General features: G+C 35.2%; 8 protein-coding genes and 11 pseudogenes across 19 annotated transcripts, besides 2 other annotated features; 14 read left to right on the top strand and 5 right to left on the bottom strand.

The window, feature by feature from the left end:
• Positions 1-5,282: part of a mobile genetic element that runs on past the window's edge.
• Positions 1-23,600: part of a mobile genetic element that runs on past both edges of the window.
• On the bottom strand, positions 33-437 carry TVAGG3_1066560 (HNH endonuclease family; the record flags this gene model as incomplete). Its single annotated transcript, XM_051256216.1, has 1 exon — positions 33-437. One exon carries the CDS (start codon positions 435-437, stop codon positions 33-35), a length of 405 nt encoding a protein of 134 aa, XP_051076575.1.
• TVAGG3_1066550 (uncharacterized protein) lies at positions 1,834-2,268 on the top strand (the record flags this gene model as incomplete). Its single annotated transcript, XM_051256215.1, has 1 exon — positions 1,834-2,268. One exon carries the CDS (start codon positions 1,834-1,836, stop codon positions 2,266-2,268), a length of 435 nt encoding a protein of 144 aa, XP_051076574.1.
• Positions 2,530-3,405, top strand: TVAGG3_1066540 (annotated as a pseudogene). The gene has a single exon. A coding segment is annotated over exon 1 (876 nt).
• TVAGG3_1066530 (uncharacterized protein) lies at positions 3,448-3,870 on the top strand (the record flags this gene model as incomplete). The annotated part of the gene is made up of 1 exon (XM_051256214.1): positions 3,448-3,870. One exon carries the CDS (start codon positions 3,448-3,450, stop codon positions 3,868-3,870), a length of 423 nt encoding a protein of 140 aa, XP_051076573.1.
• TVAGG3_1066520 (repellent protein 1 family) lies at positions 3,901-4,359 on the top strand (the record flags this gene model as incomplete). Its single annotated transcript, XM_051256213.1, has 1 exon — positions 3,901-4,359. The coding sequence occupies one exon, from the start codon at positions 3,901-3,903 to the stop codon at positions 4,357-4,359; it is 459 nt and encodes a 152-aa protein (XP_051076572.1).
• TVAGG3_1066510 (uncharacterized protein) lies at positions 4,408-4,644 on the top strand (the record flags this gene model as incomplete). The annotated part of the gene is made up of 1 exon (XM_051256212.1): positions 4,408-4,644. One exon carries the CDS (start codon positions 4,408-4,410, stop codon positions 4,642-4,644), a length of 237 nt encoding a protein of 78 aa, XP_051076571.1.
• TVAGG3_1066500 (uncharacterized protein) lies at positions 4,794-5,114 on the top strand (the record flags this gene model as incomplete). Its single annotated transcript, XM_051256211.1, has 1 exon — positions 4,794-5,114. One exon carries the CDS (start codon positions 4,794-4,796, stop codon positions 5,112-5,114), a length of 321 nt encoding a protein of 106 aa, XP_051076570.1.
• On the top strand, positions 5,283-5,906 carry TVAGG3_1066480 (annotated as a pseudogene). Its single transcript has one exon. A coding segment is annotated over exon 1 (624 nt).
• TVAGG3_1066470 lies at positions 6,138-7,128 on the top strand (annotated as a pseudogene). Its single transcript has one exon. A coding segment is annotated over exon 1 (991 nt).
• TVAGG3_1066460 lies at positions 8,676-10,280 on the top strand (annotated as a pseudogene). Its single transcript has one exon. A coding segment is annotated over exon 1 (1,605 nt).
• Positions 10,656-11,188, top strand: TVAGG3_1066450 (annotated as a pseudogene). Its single transcript has one exon. A coding segment is annotated over exon 1 (533 nt).
• On the top strand, positions 12,154-13,112 carry TVAGG3_1066440 (annotated as a pseudogene). Its single transcript has one exon. A coding segment is annotated over exon 1 (959 nt).
• TVAGG3_1066430 (protein of unknown function, DUF4108 family) lies at positions 13,319-13,708 on the top strand (the record flags this gene model as incomplete). Its single annotated transcript, XM_051256210.1, has 1 exon — positions 13,319-13,708. The coding sequence occupies one exon, from the start codon at positions 13,319-13,321 to the stop codon at positions 13,706-13,708; it is 390 nt and encodes a 129-aa protein (XP_051076569.1).
• On the bottom strand, positions 13,724-13,993 carry TVAGG3_1066420 (annotated as a pseudogene). Its single transcript has one exon. A coding segment is annotated over exon 1 (270 nt).
• On the top strand, positions 14,393-15,085 carry TVAGG3_1066410 (protein of unknown function, DUF4106 family; the record flags this gene model as incomplete). Its single annotated transcript, XM_051256209.1, has 1 exon — positions 14,393-15,085. One exon carries the CDS (start codon positions 14,393-14,395, stop codon positions 15,083-15,085), a length of 693 nt encoding a protein of 230 aa, XP_051076568.1.
• Positions 15,760-16,501, bottom strand: TVAGG3_1066400 (annotated as a pseudogene). Its single transcript has one exon. A coding segment is annotated over exon 1 (742 nt).
• TVAGG3_1066390 lies at positions 18,804-18,950 on the bottom strand (annotated as a pseudogene). Its single transcript has one exon. A coding segment is annotated over exon 1 (147 nt).
• Positions 19,456-19,780, top strand: TVAGG3_1066380 (annotated as a pseudogene). The gene has a single exon. A coding segment is annotated over exon 1 (325 nt).
• TVAGG3_1066370 lies at positions 20,974-22,918 on the bottom strand (annotated as a pseudogene). Its single transcript has one exon. A coding segment is annotated over exon 1 (1,945 nt).

Here is a 23,600-nt window from a genome sequence, read left to right as displayed (position 1 = left end):
GAGAAGCCCATGAGGTCATATATTTTTGTCATTTATGTATAACCATTGTCTCTCTTAAACTTTGCAATAGACAGCTTTGTTCTTCTTCCTTCTACATCTGTAATGTTTATATAATCTTTGTTATACTGTCTTAAGACATTCATTCGTCTGTATTGAGTTCCCATGAAATAGTAAAAGGCATCTTCACTTGGGACATAGTAGTAGTTCTCTAACGTGTGATATGAGTATTGTATAATTTCAACAGCGTCTTCAGGAAGAGAGTCAACAATGTCAAACCAATAGCCATTTGAACCAGAAATATTTCTCATGTTTTCTCTTCTTGTCGTCCATCTTAAGTTCGAGATATGAAAGTCTCCTCTGTCTCTGTTTATATGGTCTACTTCACGAAGTCCTTCAGGGTTCGGAATGAAAGTTTCTGCAACTATTCTATGTTTCATCAGCTTGTGTTTGTTTAAATTTACACAAATATAACCATCTCCTTGGTCAAACTCACTAACAACTCTTTTATTGCTTATACGTCTAATTGGATAAGGGTACTCTGAAAAGATTTCATAGTCATTGTCATGTTCGAGTGTTTGCCAATGTCCTTCACCTTCCATGCCTTTCACTCAAATAAAATTTTCAGAAAAAATAAAACTAGCGTAGATTTTACAATACTGCGATGGTAGAGTTTAAGAGTTGTGCTTCAATGTAGAGACAGTCCTTATGGTCTGGAGGTAAGAACACTGGGCAGTTATGGTCATGAGTGGAGAACATGTCTATCCAAAACTCACGATTGAAGCCAGTTAATTTATAGTATTTAGGGTTAGGAAGTGGTGAAGTTCTTGTATGACCAATGAACTCATTTTCAACTCCCTTACTTAAGTTTGAATATAATATAGCTTGCTTTCTATCCCAAATGCCAGGTGTTACAATCTTTGAAAATTCATTTTTCCTCGGAAGCATTGCATCATAATTGAAAACATTCTTGAAATCATCACTTGGTTCAGAGATTTGAAATCTTATACGTAATGGATTTTCTTTCTTTTAGCTACTTCATTGAATGGTGAATATATAACAAACTGACAGTCATGAGTTCCATCTTCATTTTCATTAAATTCATAATGAAAGTCTATAAGTTGTGGCTGACTACCTTCTTCTTTCAGTTGTGCAAGAAACTCACGTAAAGGCTGTAAAGTTTGTACTTCAATGTTGAACTTTTTCTCGAACATTCATTAAATGAAATCATACATTGCAACAATGTTGTATCGTCTTTAAAGTATTTGTATATGTGAATGTTTTGGGCGCTTAAAGACTGTTCGTCATTTTCTATCTCGACTTGAAGTATAAAGTCAACCTTTCTGAAAGCACGTGTTATATACATAGATGTTATGCCAATGTACTTCTCTTCATTTATGTTCACAATCCAGTCTGTTGGAAACTTAAACGTTACTCTGTTCCCCTTTATTTTGACGTCAGGGTTTTCACTACTGAACGCAACAGATAAAGGTATTTGTCTATACATTTAATTCGGATAAAAATAAACCATTTACTCTTTCTTTGCTTCAGCTTCTTTAGCTTTTGCTTCAGCTTCTTCTCTAGCTTTTTCGCCAGCAAACGTGGGTTCTTTTGTCTTCCAGCAGCTAATGCAGCAAGTTGTTTTTCACTAAGTTTTCTCTTTGGTCTCTCTGGCTTTTGTTCTTGTTTTTGTTCCTTCAGTTCGGATAAAATTTGCTCACGAATTTCTTTCTTCAATGCTTCAACATCTATGACCCCTTGGGTCTTGTCCGTAGGGCTTGTCTGAGTCATTTGACTGCAGATAAAAAACAAAATTAAAACTTTAACCGATGTAAAATGAGCTTGTCAAAATCAGAGCGAGAGTCTATTATATTAAATGACGCAAGAGGAATACAACATCCTTTCTATTACGTAAGTCAGAGTAAAGATGGTAAAATATACGTAAGAAAAAGAAAGGTTCCATTAGCGAATGCAGAAAGCGACAACATTAAGGTGTATGGCAAGGGTGAAGTCCACGAAGCCCATATAAAACCTTCTATTCAAACTGAAAAGTCAATAGAACCAGAAGAAAAGAAGCCAGATGTACTTTCAATAACGAACCAAGAGCTTATTGCAAAGTTCGTGAATTTCATTGAAAAACAAACCGAGTCAAAGAATCCTGACCCGCCAGTGAAAGAAGTTGAGACAAAAGAGAATGTACAGTTCATTGAAAATGTCAAGAAACAACTTCCACCACGAATGCCAAGAAGAAGAGTGAGAATAATGAAGTAAATAGATATTTTTATCCGAAGTAAATACATGCAGAACGAACAGTTAAACGAATTTACTCCAGCAGAGCATATTCATCAGATTCGCTCATATTTCGATATCATAGACAATGCAGTTCAAATTGGTGACACTAATAGAAAATATTCTGACGCAAAGATTCCATCACAACCTGGAACTGCTAAAGATAACACATGGGTAACATTCAATCTCTCACCTCCTGGTGAAAATATGTTGGACCTTTACAATACATTCATTACGTATAAAATGGAAGGTCAATTTATTGTAGATAAAGAAATTGGTTCAGGTTCCAATAAAACAAACCCACCAGGATTTTGGATTGGTTTCGATGACGCTTTCTATGCAGTTGCTGGATATCAAATCCTTGCAAATGGTCGTATCGTATATTCTCAAGACAACGCAAGAGAAGAAGCATATATAACTTCAAACTCACAAACTACCGAACAAATAAAGAAAGTAGATGTTTTCTCAAAGACTCGACATGAAGATGTATGGAGTCATTCGGGAACATGCAGAACAGGACAAATTGTTAGTGGTCCAATTACAGCAGGAAAATCATTTGATTTTAAGCTTCGTTTAAGAATTCCTGTTAGAAGATTCCTTCCATTAGAAGCTATTCGATTTATTCCAGCTTTTGCAGGAAACATTCAGCTTAAAGTAAAGTTCAGTAGCGACGCCTTACAATGCACATCTATATCTGTAAATGATATCATTGCTTTCAATCCAACTCTTAAAGTTGCATTTGCTTCAGATTCAAATCCACCGACAAATAAATTTGTTCCATGGAATGAACCATTCACTATGATAACGAAGGCAGTAGAAGCTAGTGGAACAGTTACTATTACAACTGTAACCCAGCAACTATTTCGAACAAAGATGGATTTTAATGAATGTTTCATTCATCCAAAGTCATTCTCTTTAGACCCTAACATTTATACAGAACTTGTAGAACATTATACAAACGAGGCTTTATGTTTTCCTGTTAAAGTTATGGATTGGATTCCTATGGACGGTTCATTCTCAAAGAATACAGATAGTTCAAGTGCAACATTTACAGCAGCTTATACGCCTATTAATGTTAAAAGTATTTGGGCACTATTTAGAAAGAAAGACAACTATTATGTTAATTTTGAGAACCCTAAGTTTAAATATCTTCAGCTTTCCATGGGAGCTTATGGAAATATGCCTGCAGAACCTGAAAAATCATATGGACCTGTATTTTATGAAATGGTTGCGAACGCCTGCAATACAAACAATGATATGATAGGATTTAATGAAGATGTTATGAGGTCATTGGTGGATGATGGTAGTGTGGAACATAAATGGGATAGCTATGACAACACACATTTCTTATGTGGTTTTCCAACAGAAGTGGACTTTTGCTTCCAGCAAGGTCAAACATCTACTGCTCCAATAACATACAAATTGTCTGTTAAAGGACCTATTGAACTAGCAACTGAAAATGTACCAAAGCCACTTATTGGATTTATGAGGGATTGTTGCTTTGCCATTCAGGTGCGTGCTAATGGAATCCCAATAATAAGATTAGATGACTATAACTTAGCTACGGACGACAGTGAGGAATAAAGGATGAACGTTTATTTTTAAAGCTTATAAATGAGTTCTTCATCAAGCTCTCGTGAACCTTCACCATCTATGAAACAAACTTTACCAAACGATTATGGAGCACCTATTGAATATTTCTTACGAGCTGCACAATGGCAAAGAGCAGTCTCACCAAGGTTAGGTGTTCCACCAGCTCCTGTCAAAAATAGCATTTGGTCAAGTCCTTATATAAGATATGGTCTCCCACTAGGTTTGCTAGCTACAGCAGGAGCAGTTATGATGTTGAAAAGAAATAAAGCAAATGTTGTAAATAATACTGAAGTAGCTGAAGTTAAACAAACTCCAACACCTTCGCCAAAACCAACGCCTTCACAAGCAAAACCTTCAATGACTCCTGAACCTATGGAAGTACAAACTCCTGTTCAAAAGTCAACTCCTAAACCGACTCCAACATTTAAACCAGAACCTACTCCTCAAATAAATCGTAAAACTCCTGCGTTTCCTTACTGAAAAAATAACGTTATTTTTATTTAATATTAAAATTTTTATTTGATTGAAATGACGACTAAAGTCACTGAAGCAATGAAACAAAAGTTTTTGGTAGAATACATTAAATCAGGAACTATTCCAGAAGGTTTTTACATTCATACTATGAAGGATGGTAGAGTTCAGTTTAGAAAGATAAAGCAACCATTAGATAGAGAAGGAATTTTGAGAAAGATTAAACTTCATGAGGACAACATTGCTGAACTTAAGAAGAAGTTAGAAGAGTTGGAGAAAGGAAGAGAGTTATAAAGCAATGAATTCAACAGGGTGAAAAAACAGGTGAAAAAAGAGGTGAGATCTCACCACTTCACCTAAATTTAAATGGATGTTTTCATACGTGTGAGGGTGGTGATATCATTAATTTTTTATTTTATTTTTTTTATTTTATTTTTATATAAATGACGAAAACTATTGAGATAACAAACTACAACGGTCATGAGTTCAAGAATTTATTCTTCGTTCCTCGTGAAAATACATTCTATCAGATACGAGGGAGAAAAGGTAAAGTTAGTTTGAGCGTTTATGACTACAAGCATAATGGAAAGTTTATACAAGCATATGATACAAACGGTAAGCGTGTTTCATTAGCTTTGTCAAAACTTACAGGTATAAACTATGACAGTGATTTTGACCTATATGAAGAAGAAAGTGAGTCAGAAGATTATGAGCTGTTATATGAAGCACAGCAATGGGAGGAGTTGCAATACTTTTGTAAGTGAGAACGTTTATTTTTACATTAGTGAGGTGAAGTGGTTGGCGGCTTTGTAAATATTTAAGGTTAAGTTAGTGTTGTCGTTTGTGTTGTAAAATATACGTTAACGGTTTTGTAAAGTGTCAAATTCACATATCAGGGGTAAGGAGGCGCGCAGTGCCTCCGTACCCATGATATGTATACTAACTCACGTAAGCTACGTAAGAATATACGTAAGAGGAAGGGAGCATTGAAACATCCAATAGTAAAACTGACACCACAACAACAGTTGCAACAACAAATGATGAATGACCCCACTATGTTGCAACAAATGTCAAGCAACCCTATGCTTTTAAACCGAGTTATTGGTGCACAGAGTGGAGGTTTAAGAGCGGCACTTTTAGCGAAAATGGCAGGCTATGGTGGAGCTGCAGACGGAACAGCTTATAACCCTCAAAGTCAAATGAATTTGAGTTCACTCAAAAATCAAATAACAGATGTCAAAAAGTCAAACATAGACATACAGAAACAAATAAGTGAAAACGAAAAGAAACTAGAATATGACAGACACACAAAGAAACTCAATGAGTTAAACGTAGAGAAAAAGAAGAAAGAAGAACAACTGAAAGAACTAAGTACAGAGGAATATGCGAAAAAAGTGTCAGAAAAAGCAGCAGAAGTAGCAAAAATGGAACAAGATGTTATAAATTTGAAAAACCACACTACTCAATATAAAGTACTGAAAGATGAAGAAATAAAACAAAAAGCCCTGAAGACATATATGGATAGCGATGAGTATAAAAAAGAAGTTGAAGCAAATGTAAAGGCAGAAAAACTTTTACAGTTGCAAAACCAAACCGTACAGTATGAAAACTTAGCACAAGAAAGTAAAAATAACGACGCAGCCATGCAAAAGGCAATGAAAAGCTCAGAATATATAAAAGCTAATAATGACTGGTTAGATGCCCAAGCCAACGCCAAAGCAGCCCAACTTATAGGGTCAATAAGGACAAAAATACAAGCGGATGAAGACAGTTCAAATGAAGCTTTAATGAATGCTGACTTTAAGAATGCCTTCGAAGCTCTTCATAGTAAGGTGAAACTAGTGAACGACTTCTCATCTGGAAAGAAACTGAAGTCTGAAGGTTTCGACAACGAGTTAAGAGAAGTAGCACAAAATATGACGAAAATAACAGATGCAGCAACGAGACAGGCAGTTCAAAGTGCCTATGACGCCGTTAGAGCAACTGTTGTGGAAAGTCAAGAAAAAGAGTTACAACAGACCAAAACAGACCTAGTAAATGCTTTCTTAAAAACGAAAAGTCAGGTAGGACATTATGCTGCAGATGGAACATATGTGCCAGCTGGTGGAACTTATATACCAGCTGGTGGAACTTATATACTAGCTAGTGGAACTTATATACACCAAACCTCCAAGAGAAGCACCTGCACCAGGACTACCTAAAACATTTACATCGTCACATGGACACAGACACAGGCATGCACCAAAACCAACACAACAACCAACAGTTCAAAATCCAGCACAACAACCAACAGTTCAAAATCCAGCACAACAACCACCTCCACAACCAGCACAGCAAACAACAGTTCAAAACCCTGCACAACAACAACCACAACCAGAGCAAGGACATAAAAGAAGTAGAGAACAAGGAAACCAAGAATTCTTAAAAATGCTTAAGGAAGATTATGGTTACCCAGATACTCTTGACTTTAGTGACAGATATAAAGAAGCTATTAGAAAGTTCAAGGAAGGAAATACTGACCCGAACCTATTTAGCTTTATGGTTCAGCACCAAATGGGATATAATTTCAAACTGGAAAATACAAGCTCGCTAAGGATATGATTTAATAGCATATCATCCAAATGACATGAATGAATTTACTCCGAGATATTTGGTGTCAGAGATAAATGATACTTCAACTCTCTTCATGAAACGCGTAAAAAATAGAGACGGAACGAAAGAAGAAAGGCTTATGAATGCGGATGACTAAATAGGGAACTTGTTGAAAACGGTCTCTGAATATATGAAATGCCAGCAGATGAGGTACAAGAAACTCAACAGGAAGAAGTTCAGATACAACCAGACATGGAAGAAATAGTTCAGCAACAACAGCAAGAGCCTGAAGGAAACGAACAAGTCCCTCCTTTGGAAACTAACTTCACAGAACTAGATGAAGATTTGGAACAGCCGAAAAATCTTGACCCTCAACAAGTGTATGCGGAGAATATGGAATCTTTCCAAGAGTCTAAGAAAAATTCGGCTGACATAGTAGAAGAATATCGAAAAAATGTTCGCCGACATACAAAAGACTCCAACATCAGATGAAAATATTCAGCATAGAATGGAAGTACTGAAAGAAAATGTACGCAAATACAATAATCCTTTTTACTTACGACCATATAACGTTCAATCTTTGGCTGAACTCGGTGAAAAAATAAAAGGTTAAATTTCAACAAAACATATAGAAATGAAACATTGTTTAAAGTTCATTCAGAACCTAACCAATATGGAAACAAACCTACTTTTGTTTCTGCAGACTATGGAACTACAATGAGATGGGGTCATAAAGCTAATCCGGATAGGTGGTTCATAAACTTACAACCACAATTCCAAGAAGTTGTAGACGCAATGGAAGTGAATGGTGAACCAGATATAGCTGGTATTTTCAGCGCGGCTTTAATGCCATTGAAAGATATGAAACATGCAGATATTTTGGACCAGTATGAAATGAACATGGCTGATGGAAATATAACACCTGACGTTCTAGAACATTTATCTCAAAGAACTACACAGAAACCATAGAGATGGTATATTTGGTGAAGAGTTTAGAAAGAAAGTTAGGGAGAGAGAAGGAAGAGAACCTATTGTACATGACCTTGCAAACGAAAGTTTACAAAATGTCATAAAAACTTACTTTGCAGACAATGAACTGAGAAGGGATGAATATTTAAGAAAACTCAAATGGACAGTACCAAATGAAATGTTAGTATTGAAAAACATGTTCCTTGACAAAATAAAACCAACTACAGAAATAAATGACGCAAGACTGAAAATTGGGTAAAAGCTTTCCCATTCACAAAAGATATTATTGGTAACATGGAAAGAAAAACCAGAATGGCTACAAAAACATATATTTGGAAACGAGCTTATTCCATATGGACAAGCTCTGTTTGAAGAGCTTGAACCGGAAACTCAGGAAAGAGTCATGCAAACAATACGCGAAGACTCAAATACAAACTATGACAAAATCTTTCTAGGATATAGGTTACCTGAGATGGGCGACCAGAGCCCAAAGGCAAAAAGGACATGGGAAATTTACAACATACTAGGTGAACATGAGGCAAAGATGCAACAACTTGAAGCAGAGGGCAAGTTACCAAAGCGACACCAAAGAAGAAGAGTAGAACAAAGTGAAAGTAGTGAAGAAGTAACTTCATCTAGTGAAAGTAGGGCAATGAAGGAAAAAGAAGAGTTAAAAACTCAGTCAGGAAGAAAGTAAAGCTTGGTACGAGTGGGTTCTATTATGACACATAAATCCAACTATTCTATATTTTTACCCATATGAAATGTACGCCGCTCAGAATATAACGCCAACAGTTTTGGATGCCATGAATGGAAATGTTTCCGAATGGTATACGAATGCGACAATGCCATTAGAAGGTCAGAAATAGTTCCTGGAACTTACGAATATACAACTGCTGTTTCTTATGGAAACGTAGGTGAGTTTGGAAAGGTTCTTCAACAACAGTAGATATTGCTTGCGACAGGTTTCATATTATTTCTATTGACAACTCATTCTTATACGTGGAACAAGACATTGAAATAAAACCTTCTGCCAAGTTGTCTGACAAGAAAGGTTGCAATGGAATTTTCTATGTCGGATACCAATATGCTCCAGAAGTTTTCATGGGATATAAGATATATTCTAACTCTGACTTAGTTCAAACAGTAACATGGGCAAACTATGAATGGTTCGCTTTGAGAAACTCAGTACAACCACAAGCTAGAGAACAAACAGACCAGTATGCAAATATTGAGAAAATAAGAAGACTTGACCCTAACGTTCCAGGAGTTTATGTTAACCTTTCTGGACAAACTGCAGCAGCAGTAACCAAAGTAAAACTGAAACTTAGAGTTCCTTTGTCATCTTTCCTCATCTTCAGGTTTTTAAGATACTTGCCAAACTGGGCAGGAAAAATTTCTATCGAACTTACTCCAAGCAAAAATAACTTAGTCATTGCACCAACACAAGACCCATTCACTCTTACAGACGTAAAGGGAACAAATCAAACGTCATTCGCCGAATTTTGCAAAGGCAAGGTTGACTTAGACTTTGGTTTCTCAAACTTCAACAATGAAGTAAACTATTATTTCAATGCTGCTGGAACTGCTTGGGACCCAGTTTAAGTTCACATGCGAAAAATTTGAATGCAAGAGAATAGAAAGCAGACTTGCAGTCTATATGTTGGACCCAGATATTTCAAATGCTTTAGCTGCCAAATATATTGCAGTTCCACTTATGTTCCCTATACACCAAATATCTGTCAAGACTTTGCAGGTGAAGTTGGAAACCAAAGTGCTGACCCAGGTGCAAGAACAGATATTGCTTTAACAACTGCAATGAAACATGCAGATACTATGTTTGTACTGTTCAGACGAACTATAAATGACTATTCTTGTTTCTACAACCCTGGTATTAAATATCATATAAACATAGATGGCAAATATTATCCAAGAGAAGAATATTCTACAGTTGAGGATATGAGGTCATACAACTTGACATTAGATGCTATGAACTTTAACAACAACTTCACAACAACCATTAACCCTGAAATGCAAAGTTCTATTATGCCATATGTGAAAGTATGGACTCATACAGGAGGTCAAAAAACTCAATATAAAATGGAGACCGTTCAAACTTTTGGCTTGGCATTCCATTTGCTGACTCAGAAGACTTTATGGGTGGTATTTCAACTGTTGGTACAGTTCAAATACAATATACTGGTGACAGAGACGGTCCAGATGAATTGAAAGCAAAGAAGTTTACAAAACCAATAGCACTTTTCACGGAAGATGCTCTTTTGAAGATTCGTTCGATGAAACCTGCTGGGGCTCCTCAGATTGGCATAACGACAGCTTCCATCGAGCAGATTTTGGCAGCAGGTCAGTAAGTTGTTCTTGAACTGACTTCTCTCCGTCAAATATTGACAGTACGCCAGTTTTGACATAATATTGTATTATAACTTTCCTTTAGAAATATCTGTAAGTTTTGTTGTTATATTTTTGTCAACGTCAAGAAACTTTCACCATCTCGGTTATACCAACTTTCTTTGCTTTATGAAAATATTTTGGTTCAGCAAAGACTGCTATTCTATAACATTTTCCATTGTTTGTGTAAAGAACTATTCTGTCAATGTATTTGTATTGTTTGTGAGTATAACCTTGTTTTGCTTCAATTCGAAGAGATATCCGAATACGTCCATCTTTTTATTCTAAGTAAAATGTCATTTCCGAAAAATAGAAGCGTAAGTGTTTCAAAAGGTTTAATGGCGGTGGCAGATGTGAAGTTAAATTCATCAACTCAAACAAACAGTCAAAGTGTTATTGTCAATGTCAAAGACAGAGATGTTGAAGTGGGGAAACCATACGAAGACGAAGATGGTATAACAATTGTTCCTGTAAAAGAACCAACATATCCTGAAGTTAACAGAGACTTAAGTTCTGTTGCAGATATTCGAAACGACTACCAACAACTGAAAGACAAACTTCAAACTCAGGAGAAGATTTGTCAAGCTTTAAGTATAATGTTAAACTTGGTCGAACACAACCCTGTAAAAGTGAACTCATATGTCATCGCACCTCATGAAGTTTTGAAAGAACTATTGAAACTTTTGACAGAGGCAGACGATATAAACATCAAAGAAATAGAACCCGACATTGGTTGCTGTGGTGTTTCATATAATGCCATTGACAAGATTACGTTATGAAAGGAGGTGAAACGTTGAACTTAAAGTATAGTTTCCCAGACGTCATAAAAATATTTGACGACCACAACATTTCATTAAAGTTTATTTGCTAAGTAAATGGCAGAAGACATAATGGTTTATACTATTACGACTAAAAACCCTGAGTCATATAATTCTATAACAACAAACTTACAAAGTCCTCAAGGACGATATTGTAAACTAACCTTAAACACAATGACGACTAAAGCCTGTTTTGCTCTTTTGACACTAGAAGACTTTATTGTTGTGAATGGTAAAAAATACTCCTTTGAAGATACTTACTCAGATATACCACCAACGGGTTTTGTTGACTTATTTAATACTTTAAGTACGGGTGTAACATGTGCTGCAACTAGAGCAGGTTTCATTATGTTTGGATGTCCGACTGAGTTTACTATAAACGATATGAGCTATAATACAAAACTTATATCTGGTTTTTACTACCAACAGTTTCCTATAACAGGAAAAGGTGTCATACAAGGAATGTCTATTCCATTGACATTAAGCACACCAATCTTATATATTTTCAAACTTAGGTTCAAAGTGTTATTCGAATGTTGACAGAAACTATTATGACCAAAAGATACTTATGCGTATAAACAATACTTTCTCTGCTGGTTTGCCTATTGTTCATTCGAATGCAGAATTTTCAACCTTAGTGAACTCAAACACTTTGGCAAGTATAACGTTGACATTAGTTGACGCAAACTTTGTTCCTGTAAAACTTTTATGTCCTATGTATTTGTCAATGACGGCAGAAAGTTTCGAATTGGAAGATGCAACTGGTGAAAGTATTGTATTACAAGAACAACTTCAACAACAAATAGCTCAAGAACAACAAATGCAACAAATGGAACAACAAAGTCAAGAATAAAAAAAATATTTTTTTATTTTTATAAAAATGTACAGAATAGATGTTTCAGATTTTTATGACTTCCAAGCATTCAGAAATATGTGTCCATTTCGAGACTATAACAAAGCAGTCGAGAATTTGAAACGTTTAGTCATTTATGTCGACTCTGCCCCAGAATGTTATGTTATGAAAGAATGGGATGTAGTCTTTAACAAACCTAAAGCGACAATAGTTTCAGAACAAGAATGTAGACAGAAACTTAAGAAAAATAAAAGTCGTACAAGTTGGCATGAAGATGTTAGATGCTTGGGATATCTTATTGTCAAAACTTGAAGATTTTTCAGTTCGTGGTATAAAGTTTTATACACCTTCTCCAAACTTCTATTCTATCTTCACTGGATATAAATATGAACAAGTAGAATGGAAAGAAAATATTATAGAAGCTTGGTTAGACCATGTCAAAGAAATTATATGCAATGGAAACGAAAAGGTTTATGAGTATATCTTATGTTGGTTTGCAAACATCTTACAACATCCAAGTGCTAAAAATGAAACTGCTCTCATTATAATTGGAAAACAAGGAACTGGTAAGAACACATTCTTTACAGATATTTGTGCAAACTGTTAGAGGGCTATTCGAATCCGAATATGACAAACTTAGAAAACATCTGTGGCAAGTTTAACTCCTCAATTGAGAATATGAAACTTATAGTTTGCAATGAACTTCAAAGTATAGATACAACAAAAGTTTTGAACTCAGATGCTTTGAAGAGTCTTATAACAGACAAAGTTGGAGTTGTTGAAAGAAAGTATAAAGACCAAAGAGTTTGTGAAAATGTTGCAAACTTCATTATGGTTTCAAACAATGCTATTCCGATGAAGTTAGAAAGTTCTGACAGAAGATATGTAGTTGTCAGAACGTCAGATTCTCATATGCAAGATACAGAATATTTTGACGACTTAGCAGAAACTTTGACATCTGACTTTTACAACCACTTGTTCTCATATTTCATGACATTAGATATTTCTAAGTTCAATCCAAGACAAATTCCACATACAGAAGAGAGACAAACATTGTTAGAAGCAAACAAGAGTGTATATGAACTGTTCATAGATGAAACTGACTTTGTGTCATTAGATGAAAGGTCATTGTACGATTCGTATAAACAATATTGTCAAGAATATGGTTATATGACAGCGTCTAAACGTACATTCTTGGCAAATGTCAAAAGTCTTTTAGATGTTCAGAATGGTGTATATACAAAGAAAATTTTTTCTGAGTAAATTTAAAACAAAAATATTTTTTTATCCGATAGAAAAGATGGCAAAATTCATCTCAGTAAATAAGTACATGTCAGGACTTAAAGAAGAACTAGACCCATTCACATATTTGAATGTTTACTTCTACCATTTTGAAAAGTCTTCATTCAGCAAAGTTTGGAACATCGAACCAGTTAAGTTTGCTGTCGTGACTAAAAATGGTGCGAAATTTGAAGACTTAGACATAGAAGGTTTGTTAACAGTCAAAGAAAGTTTTGACAGAAGGTTCTCAAACCTTAAAGAAGGCAAAGCATACAAACTTGTTATACCTTATGAACCAAAGAAAGCAGACGACTATGAATATTATGAGTCTAAAGTTGTAGAAGTTCAAGGTAAATTGGGTAAAAAGATTTTAGAGTCTAAGCCAGTGTTTACTCCTAAAGAGGAAGAGAACATTGACATTGACCCAGAAATGTTCTAAAAATAAAATTTTATTTTACATGTCAAATTTCTTTTTCTCTGGAACTGGTTCAGGTTCTTTCTTCTCTTCTTCTACTTTCTTTTCTTTCTTTTCTTTCTTCTTCTTTTCTGGTGGAGTTATGTCAAATTTGGCGCAACTATATTTATGTAAAAGTTCTTTGTCCTTTAATAGCTCTTCTATTCTGTTTTCTATTTCATCTTCAAGAACAGCGCATGTGTCTTCTTTGCATTCTAAGAACTTTTGTTGGACTTCATCTTTCCAATCGGTGTCATCTCTGTCAACAAGTCTGTCATTGACAAATTTTAAGACTTCTCTGCTTAATGTTTTATGGTTCTTGTCATATTCCCAGAAACAGAACTTTAGAACAAATTCACCTTTCTTGTTTACACTATGTAAGATTTTATGGTCGACAGATGTTTTGCTGTCAAAAAGCTTGTCTCGAATATAGATAGCGAAATCGCTAGACATTTTCTAAAAGATAAAAATTTTAATTTTTCTAAAAATATGTTAGAAAAAAAGTTTGCTGACATTGACAAAAAATTTGAGAATGTTTTAAACAAGAACAAGAGGAAGTTAGAAAATGCTCAGATAAAACCTATACATGACAAGTTCTTATTTGCTCAGAATGGTATAACAGGTCTAATTGCACCACCTGGGTCGGGTAAGACTTTCACTTATCTTAAAATGGCTGCACAACAACAAGAACTAGATGAGAAGAACCCATTCTATGAGTTAGTTGTCATTTGTAGTACTTCTGGTCAATTTGACCAAACCGTCAATTCGTTCAAAGATATTATAAAGAAGTCTAAGTTAGTATGTATAAAAGACTCTGAGTTGTTGGATTGGATAAAGAAGTACCAAAGAAGAGTTTTGAAGTATAATGCTATAAATGAGTATATAAATTCTAAGTTTAAAGAACCTAATGAGGAAATGCAGAGAATATTAGACAAACACCACTTCAGAAACAAACAGAAAGAGATAGAATACATTTCGAAGAAATTGCAATCTTACGATTGGAAGACATACCCTCATAGATGTCTTCTTATTTTAGATGATTTCGCCTCTCATCCTTTGTTAAAGAACAGAGAACAAGATATGTGTCGAATTCTTAAGAAGCTCAGACACTTTAACATCTCAGTCGTAATATGTGTACAGACAGCAAAGAGTTTAAGTAAGGATGTAAAGAGAATACTTACTGACATTATACTTTTCCCCGGATTGTCCGAAGACGATTTCATGGAACTTATGAAAGAGTCCATGGCAGGTAAGTTTGACAGACATGAACTATGGGAGAAGTATAAAGTCATACAAGACCCTCATACTTCTTTCAGAATTCATATCTACGCAAACAAAGTTCAAATTGTAAAAAGTCAATAAAAATAAAGAGTGCATCTACCCTACTTGTTTGAAGTTGTCAAAATACTCTGTTATTTTTTCTTTCAGTAGCGGTAAGTCTTCTCTCGGTTTTCCGAGGGAAGCAATCTTATGCCATTTTACTCAGAATTTTGTGCTGAATTCAGCAAAAATAATGTTTAGGTGAAGAGGTGAGATCTCACCCGTTTTCTAACCTGTTTTCTCACCTCATGAATTTTCATGATTTCATCGTACATGTTTTGTCAAAACTTCTTCGTACATGTTTTGTCAAGACTTCTTCGTAAATGTTTTGTCAAAACTTCTTCGTACATGTTTTGTCAAGACTTCTTCGTACATGTTTTGTCAAGACTTCTTCGTAAATGTTTTGTCAAAACTTCTTCGTAAATGTTTTGTCAAGACTTCTTCGTAATGAGCGTAAATCAGACAAAAATAATGTTTAGGTGAAGTGGTGAGATCTCACCTGTTTTCTAACCTGTTTTCTCACAAGCGTTTTACATGAATTGTACGATGTATATTTGAAATCTTAAACAGTTTCGTAGCTTCTATTTCTTTGCTGAGGATATCAAAAGTTTTAACAATGCCGAAGGTTTCTTTATACTTCTTCTTGACGTCAGATAGAAGGAAATCGTCAGCAGTTGGATAGTTTTTGTTCAGAAATGCTAACATGTCCATTTTATTTTCTGCTGGTTTCTCTGCTTCTTTCTTTAAGTCAGCATAGTCGTTTCTCATACGTTCTATCTCTTTGACGGAGTAGTTATATCTCCTCATTGCTGCCTTACATTTAGAACATCGCGGCATCGTTTTTGCGTTATATTCTGAAACCTTACCTGCTAGAACAACTAAGGCGTCAATGGTTTTCTTTAACTCAAAAGCTGCTGGTTTTATCTGTTTATTCCATACTTTACCTCTTCTATCTTCATCTCTTATCTGCCATACACATTCTGCAACTAATGAAACAAAGTTGTCGTATGTCTTTAACTCCTCCGATTTATATATGTCAGAGATGTTCTTATATACCATGTCGCAATCTTTGTCCATAACTTTATGGTTGCAATGAAAACCAAGGAATTCATAATTTACCTTTCGTATGAACTTCTTTATTTCTACTGAGTCAGTTGGTTTCACTTCAATTTCGTCGAATTCAGGAATAGTTAGTTTTTGCTGCTGAATTTCAGGTAGTTTAGGCAAATGGTCAATAATGTCCTGCATTTCATAAAGATACTGTTCATTTGTTTCATCTTTCGCACTACAGTCTAAATTACTTGTTAACAGTTCTTGCTTTATTTTCTGGATTTTTGTTTCGAAAGTATATGAAGAAGGAATGAAGCTTTTCATCTCTATTAACATAGATGTTGGATTCATGACTAACGAGTTTGGTGCTGTTGTTTGAACTGTTGTTGTGCCGATTGTTGAAATCATATCTTTTATACAAAATAAAAAAATAAAAAAAATAAAACTAACTTTATTTTTTCTATCTTAAGGAAATTCATGAAAATTCAAGAGGGTGAGAAAATGTGTTAGAAAACGTGTTAGATCTAACCATCTACCCGACATTCTCGTCAAATACAAAAAAATACAAAAAATGACACTTTTTCATTATATAACTGTTATTTTTTGACGAAGTGAACATTAACACTTCGTCAAAAAAATCCCTGAAATCATATCTTTTATACAAAAAAATACAAAAAATGACACTAACTTTATTTTTTCTATCTTAAGGAAATTCATGAAAATTCATGAGGGTGAAAAAACAGGTGAAAAAACGGGTGAGATCTCACCTCTTCACCTAAACATTATTTTTGGGTCATTTACGCTCATTACGAAGAAGTCTTGACAAAACATTTACGAAGAAGTCTTGACAAAACATTTACGTTCATGTTTGACAAAGCATGTACGTTCATGTTTGACAAAACATTTACGAAGAAGTCTTGACAAAACATGTACGTTCATGTTTGACAAAGCATGTACGTTCATGTTTGACAAAACATTTACGAAGAAGTCTTGACAAAACATGTACGTTCATGTTTGACAAAGCATGTACGTTCATGTTTGACAAAACATTTACGAAGAAGTCTTGACAAAACATGTACGATGAAATCATGACAAAGCATATACGATGAAATCATGACAAAACATGTACGTTCATGTTTGACAAAGCATGTACGAAGAAGTCTTGACAAAACATTTACGTTCATGTTTGACAAAACATGTACGAAGAAGTCTTGACAAAGCATGTACGAAGAAGTCTTGACAAAACATTTACGAAGAAGTCTTGACAAAACATTTACGATGAAATCATGAAAATTCAAGAGGTTAGAAAACGTGTTAGATCTAACCATCTACCCGACATTCTCGTCAAATACAAAAAAATACAAAAAATGACACTTTTTCATTATATAACTGTTATTTTTTGACGAAGTGAACATTAACACTTCGTCAAAAAAATCCCTGAAATCATATCTTTTATACAAAAAAATACAAAAAATGACACTTTTTCATTATATAACTGTTATTTTTTGACGAAGTGAACATTAACACTTCGTCAAAAAAATCCCTGAAATCATATCTTTATACAAAAAATACAAAAAATGACACTAACTTTATTTTCTGACTTTCACAAAAGACCAAAAATAAACGCTTTACATGTATTTTTTCAGCAACTTCGTCAAATAATTTTATAGCTTTATCTATCTCATCTACTTCAAACGTTTCTTTACCTTTTATGGAGCACCATACATTTTCTCAAAACTTTTCAAGTAGTTCTGTTTCTGCAGCTCTCATATCATTAGCAAACACAACCTTGACTCTATTGACTGTACTGTCATATCTTTGAGTTAATATTATAGTTCTTCCTATCTTATATCTTTTTGTATTGAAGTCCTTCGGTTTCTGAACGATGTAAAGTAAGCCTTCACTGCAACGTTCCGTATCGAATGAACCATATGTTATGAAGTTATATCCAACAACTGGGTCTAACCATAACAAAACTATTGGTATAAGACTTTTGTCGATGAGATATGCTGTAGTTCCATAGAATCTTACCGATATCATAAGCTCAGGATTTCTTGTCAAAATTTTCTGAGTAGAAGCATTTCTAACCCAGTCGTGTGTTTTCTTTCCAGATGGAGATAAAATGTCTGACAAAGAATATTTGTTGTATTTCTTTGAGTATCTTACGTTTAAATCACCTATTCTAACCACTTTGGTGTCATTGTCTATCTTTCTAACTGTTTCAAACTCATTGTTTGACATATATGTCTTTACATACAAAATAAAAAAATAAATAAAAATAAAACTAATTTTATTTTTTCTATCTTAAGGAAATTCATGAAAATTCATGAAAATTCAAGAGGGTAGAAAAGAGGGTAGAAATGAGGTTAGATCTAACCATCTACCCTAAACATTATTTTTACTGAATTCAGCAACAAAATGAACGAGGTCAGGATGTATGTAAATACATTTGAATTCATTCATAACACCCTTTGTAAGCTCATAAAATGCTTGTTTTGAGGTCGAGCCACTTTTGGCTCCACCGTATTCTTTCAACCAAAACTCAAGAATTTCCTGCATGAATTTAGTATAAAAAGCAACCGTCTGAATTCCGGCGGTTGCTATATTCTTCACAAAACATTTACGTTTAGTTTACGAAGAAGTCATGACAAATTCAAGAGGGTGAAAAAACAGGTGAGAAAACGGGTGAGATCTCACCTCTTCACCTAAAATATATTTTTTGGTCCGGGAACAACTTTCTCTCAATTGGAGCTGTAGCATACTCTTTGCGTAAACGGTTCAGACCTTCTTCGAACTCTTGGTCTCTCTTCGATTTGGATTGAGATTGGAATTGCTGGGGTGGAGCTTGCTGGAACATCCAAGGGTTGGGGAAGTAAGGCATAGGCAGAGGAGGGTAGTTCGGGAAGCCTTGTGGTGGGTAGTAACCTTGAGGTGGAAATTGGTAGAAATTCGGAGGTACTTGCTGGAACTGAGGTTGCTGAGGGGACCGTTATGGTTCTTTAGGTTCTTCTGGTTTGGGAATGGACTGGGTTGGTGGGACGTCGGACATTCGTTTGTGTCCTGTCGGAAGGAAAAACTTTTCCTGTCGGAAGGAAAAACTTTTCCTGTCGGAAGGAAAAACTTTTCCTGTCGGAAGGAAGAACTTTTCCTGTTGGAAGGAAAATTTTTTCCTGTTGGAAGGAAGAACTTTTTCTGAAGTTCGACCAAAAAGTTCTCAATTTTCGAAAATTTGAATGGTTTACGGACGGACAACTGGAAGAGTTCTTCCTGTCGGAAGGAAAAATTTTTCCAGTTGTCGGGAAAATTTTTTCCAGTTGTCGGGAAAATATTTTCCAGTTGTCCGGAAAATTTTTTCCTGTCGGATGGAAGGACTCGGAATGCCAGAAGGATTTGACGAGGCAGTTTACCTAATTTAAATTAACGACTGCGTAAAAGACTACTTGCGCAAGGTCATGAAGCCCAAGGTCAAGTTCACCACTATTTCTGGAAGGTCTACACTTCAGCTCGAGACTTCGACTGGAATTCCAATTCAAATACCAGACGGGACAGCCTACGATGGCATAAAGCAAGCAAAGAAGGAAGCCATTATAAAGTTCTTTGCCAAGCGTCCTTGGATACTACTTCCAAACAGAGAGAGTCCAATTCCACGAATTATACAAATTCTCAAGGGTCTCCTTCACTTCTCGGGTCAGCCGTTCTACATAACCTGTGAAGGCGACATCCAACCAGTTCAGTAAACATCTCATTTTAACTCACTTTTTTTATTTTTGTGAAAGTGTCAAAAATAAATTGTTTTCATGAGTTTTCTACGATGTTAGAAAAAGTGGTTAGAAAACGTGTTAGATCTAAATGTAACATAAACATTATTTTTCAATACTTTTTTCAGCACTTTTCCGTAGTTATATATGAAAGACAATTCGAGATAAAAGTCATAGTACAATGGAATAATATGTTGCACACCATTTGTTGTGAACCAAACTTGAAAGTCAGAGAAACTGTTACTAGGTGGTTCGTAGAATTTAGAAGCAAAGTCATAAAGGTCCTTACAATACATAGAAAACTATTGTTGCTTGAACTGAAACTTGGCATGACACATAACATTTTGAGGGTCAAACACGTTTCTATAAACTGTCAAATCTGCTGGTGGGAAGTATAAATTTAAATGGACCATCTGGTGGTAATGGTTCGTTCTGGTTTAGTAACCGAAGAAATTGTGCCCAAGAACGTTTGTCTACTTTCCAAATAAAAACTCTGTATCTCTTGGAGGGTTAATTTCAATCTTTTGAAATGAAACGGTGGAGTTCATCTTGTCATATTCTAGTTTCAGATAGTATGTTCCATTTAGTAAAGAGTCGTATTTTTCTTGAAATTCCCAATAATATTTGTTCATTTGAGTTTGAAAGTCATTTAGAGTTTTCTCAAGACTCGTCTGAACGAACTGTAAAGATTCTCATTTCGTCAAATTTGTCTATTAGACCATCAGAACCTTTATACTGCCCATGAAAATATACTGCGAACATAAATGCGTTAGTTCTATTTGAAAACAAAACTCTTCTAAATGCTATTGCCTTTGCATCTGAAGGACTTTGAAGCCAACGAATTGGATAGTCAAACCTGTATGCTCGGGATGAAATTTCTTCATCTGAAATAGTCCTACCAGCATTTGTAAAGATATAGTCTAACGGTTTTGTATCTGCTACTTTTGTTCTTTGTTTTTCAACCTGAAGCATTTAATATATGTAAAAATATATTGTTTTAAAATGGTATGCCATTTCATATTTCTCATCTAACAAACAAGTTTCCCAACGGTCTTCTCCAACAAACTCAGCGTACAGTTCAAATAAAATTTAAAAAACGTCACTTTTTTTAAAATAATTTTTTTATTTCATGCAATGTTTTATTTCTGTGCCGTCTTCAAGTATGCCCCAATACTTACGCTTGGAGAGGACATGAACTTCGGTGAAAATTTTGGCCAATTTGAATTGACCCATCTTTTCACCGACTAAACCCATTTCAATGAGTTTGTTGTACCCTTCTTCGTTCGTCATGAGTGCGTCAATGTTCTCATAGTAAACCACAACTTTGGATTTGACTTCGGAGAAGAATTTGTTGTAGTTGTCAAGGACTGCCTTTGCGAACTGAGGGTAAGACCAATGTTCGACAATAGGTTTTAATGTGGTTACTAAGCCACTTTGACCTTGAGTGAATTCGTACTTCAAAACAAAAGGAGAAAACCTTTCAACAAAGTTGTCGACCTTCTCATAATGTTTACTCTTCATCTCTTGAGGTTTCTTAATGGAATATCCCCATGTCGAATTCATAAGCAATTTGAGTGTCATTGCAAGTTTGGGGGTTTGAAGCTTTTCCTAATATCATACAGTTGTTGTATGACTTTTCCAACTGTATAGTTCCTTCCCGGGAACTCACCATCTTCGTTTGGAATTCCAGTCGGAATATATTGGACAAACCTCATGTATGCAGCGTTAAGGTCGACATAGTATATCTTTTCATCTGAGTCGAACTTGTCGCAACCAATTGGTCCAGTTTGTGGAAATTCAAGTGAGTCTCTTATCTTCTGAGAAACTTCTCCTGTTATCTCATAAACATCGTCGAAGCAACCTGTTTCATATAAAACCTTCTGACCTAACTCAGATGCTCTCCAATACAATTTGACGTCAATTGGATGTCTCAATGGAAGTTTGTTTATAGCATCTGAAGTTCTTGCAACCTCATTGGAAGTTCTTCTGGTTCAGGTTGGTATCGAACAATCCAAACTCCTTGTGGAATTTGTGTACTTCTTTTGTACTAGAACTTTGTCTGGAACAACTTTTGGTCTTGCTAACAATGAAAAGTTTGTTTCGTTTTTGGTACAAAAGTTTCTGTCAGCTTGTCATCTGGAATTGGTTCCAACAAACCTTTCTCGAAAAGAATGTTTACAGCTCTGACAATGTTGCACTTGCCTTTTCCGAACAATGGGTTTGTAAGACTTTCGTTCAACATGAAGTGGTTGTGGACAATTACAATCTTCAACCATGGTAAATTGAACTCAACAACATAGTCGTCATGTGAAGAACCTTTAGCTGTAGGTATGTTGACTCGGATATTGACATTTGCCAACGGTGCAATTTTTGCCAATTGACCTCTGAGAATGTACCTTGTCTTCACACATGACTCAAGATACTTCATCTTCTCATCTGTAACAAGACCAGAGTTCCTGAGACATGTAAGAATGCAAGGTTCGTTGACAATTGTTTCAATTGAATTGTAAATTCCATACCTTGTCAAGTCAATATCAGACTTATTTATGAAGGGAAGTATCCAGCATGTTGTCTGACTGCTTGAGGGTTAGGTTGGTACCATTCGAACTTGACACTTGCATTCCTTCAATTGCATTCAAAATGTCTGAGTCGGAGTCAACCATTTGTTCTCTCTTTGTAGTCTTGAAAGCGTCAAGAAGTTTTGCGGCTGTTTGTTCATTGCCATGTGCAATAGTAAATGTGACCATCCAAATCTGTTATGGTCAATCTGAGATTGTGTCCTTCTTATTTCCGTCTTGTATGGCAGCAAGTACACCCATGAAGCCTTCTTTGTTCTTTCCTTCGTCAAAGTTTACTGTAAAGGTTCGACCAGATGTAATTTTGACTTCTAACTTCACGATACTTTTCATATGCATATCTTGTTCTTTCCATGGGAGACATGACCATCCTCTGCACTACCTTTTTTCCTTCTCAAAGGATGCAATTGTTCGTCATGTTTCCAGTAGAATCTTGGCAAAGCCGTCGTGTCCTTCAATTGAGGTTCACTAACATCGAAAGGCATGTTCATAAGACGTTCTTCTTCTAACCTCTCTAGTCTGTTTGGATAATTGGCACGTGCTGTTTCCAAATCCATTTCGTAGCGAAGACCAGACAATTTGTCATAGACTTTTATGGGTCTTCCCTTCCTATATTTAAACTTCTTCGAAACTCTCCAACCATATTTTTGTAACTCTGCTTTTATTCTAGCAGACTTTCTATCCATTCTATATGGGGGCATTTTTATAAAAATAAAAAAAATATTTTTTTTCTTTACTTTACATAACCGCCTGCTGCCATAAGTCTTTGACGCCAACCCATACCAGCTAATGAAGGTTGACTTGGTTTAGTTTGGAAACTAAACTTTGGTTTTGGTTTATCTTCAGTTTTTGGTTTTTCTTCTTCTATCGGTTTTTCGTCACTTTTCGGTTCCTCTGACTTTACTTCACTTGCAGGAACAGTTGTGTCGTCAACATCTTCATAAATATTCATATGCCCTTTTTTTTTGTTTTCCTTTCAACTTTTTGTGTTTGTTGTAAAGTTTAGAATATTTCGACTCTAAGTCAATGAGATGTTCTATAATGAACTGTTGGTCAGTGAAGTAAACTTTTCCATCTGTTGTCTCGAAAGCTCCTTCAGACTTCAATATTTTATTTGTGAGAGTCTGTTTCTTTTTGAGATACTAGCCGTTCCATTTTTATGAAAAGTGACTT

Source organism: Trichomonas vaginalis (assembly GCF_026262505.1).
Source record: "Trichomonas vaginalis G3 chromosome Unknown ctg_51, whole genome shotgun sequence".
NCBI lineage: Eukaryota > Parabasalia > Trichomonadida > Trichomonadidae > Trichomonas > Trichomonas vaginalis.
Note: the sequence above shows the minus strand (reverse complement) of the source record. Positions and strands in the feature narration are given on the sequence as shown.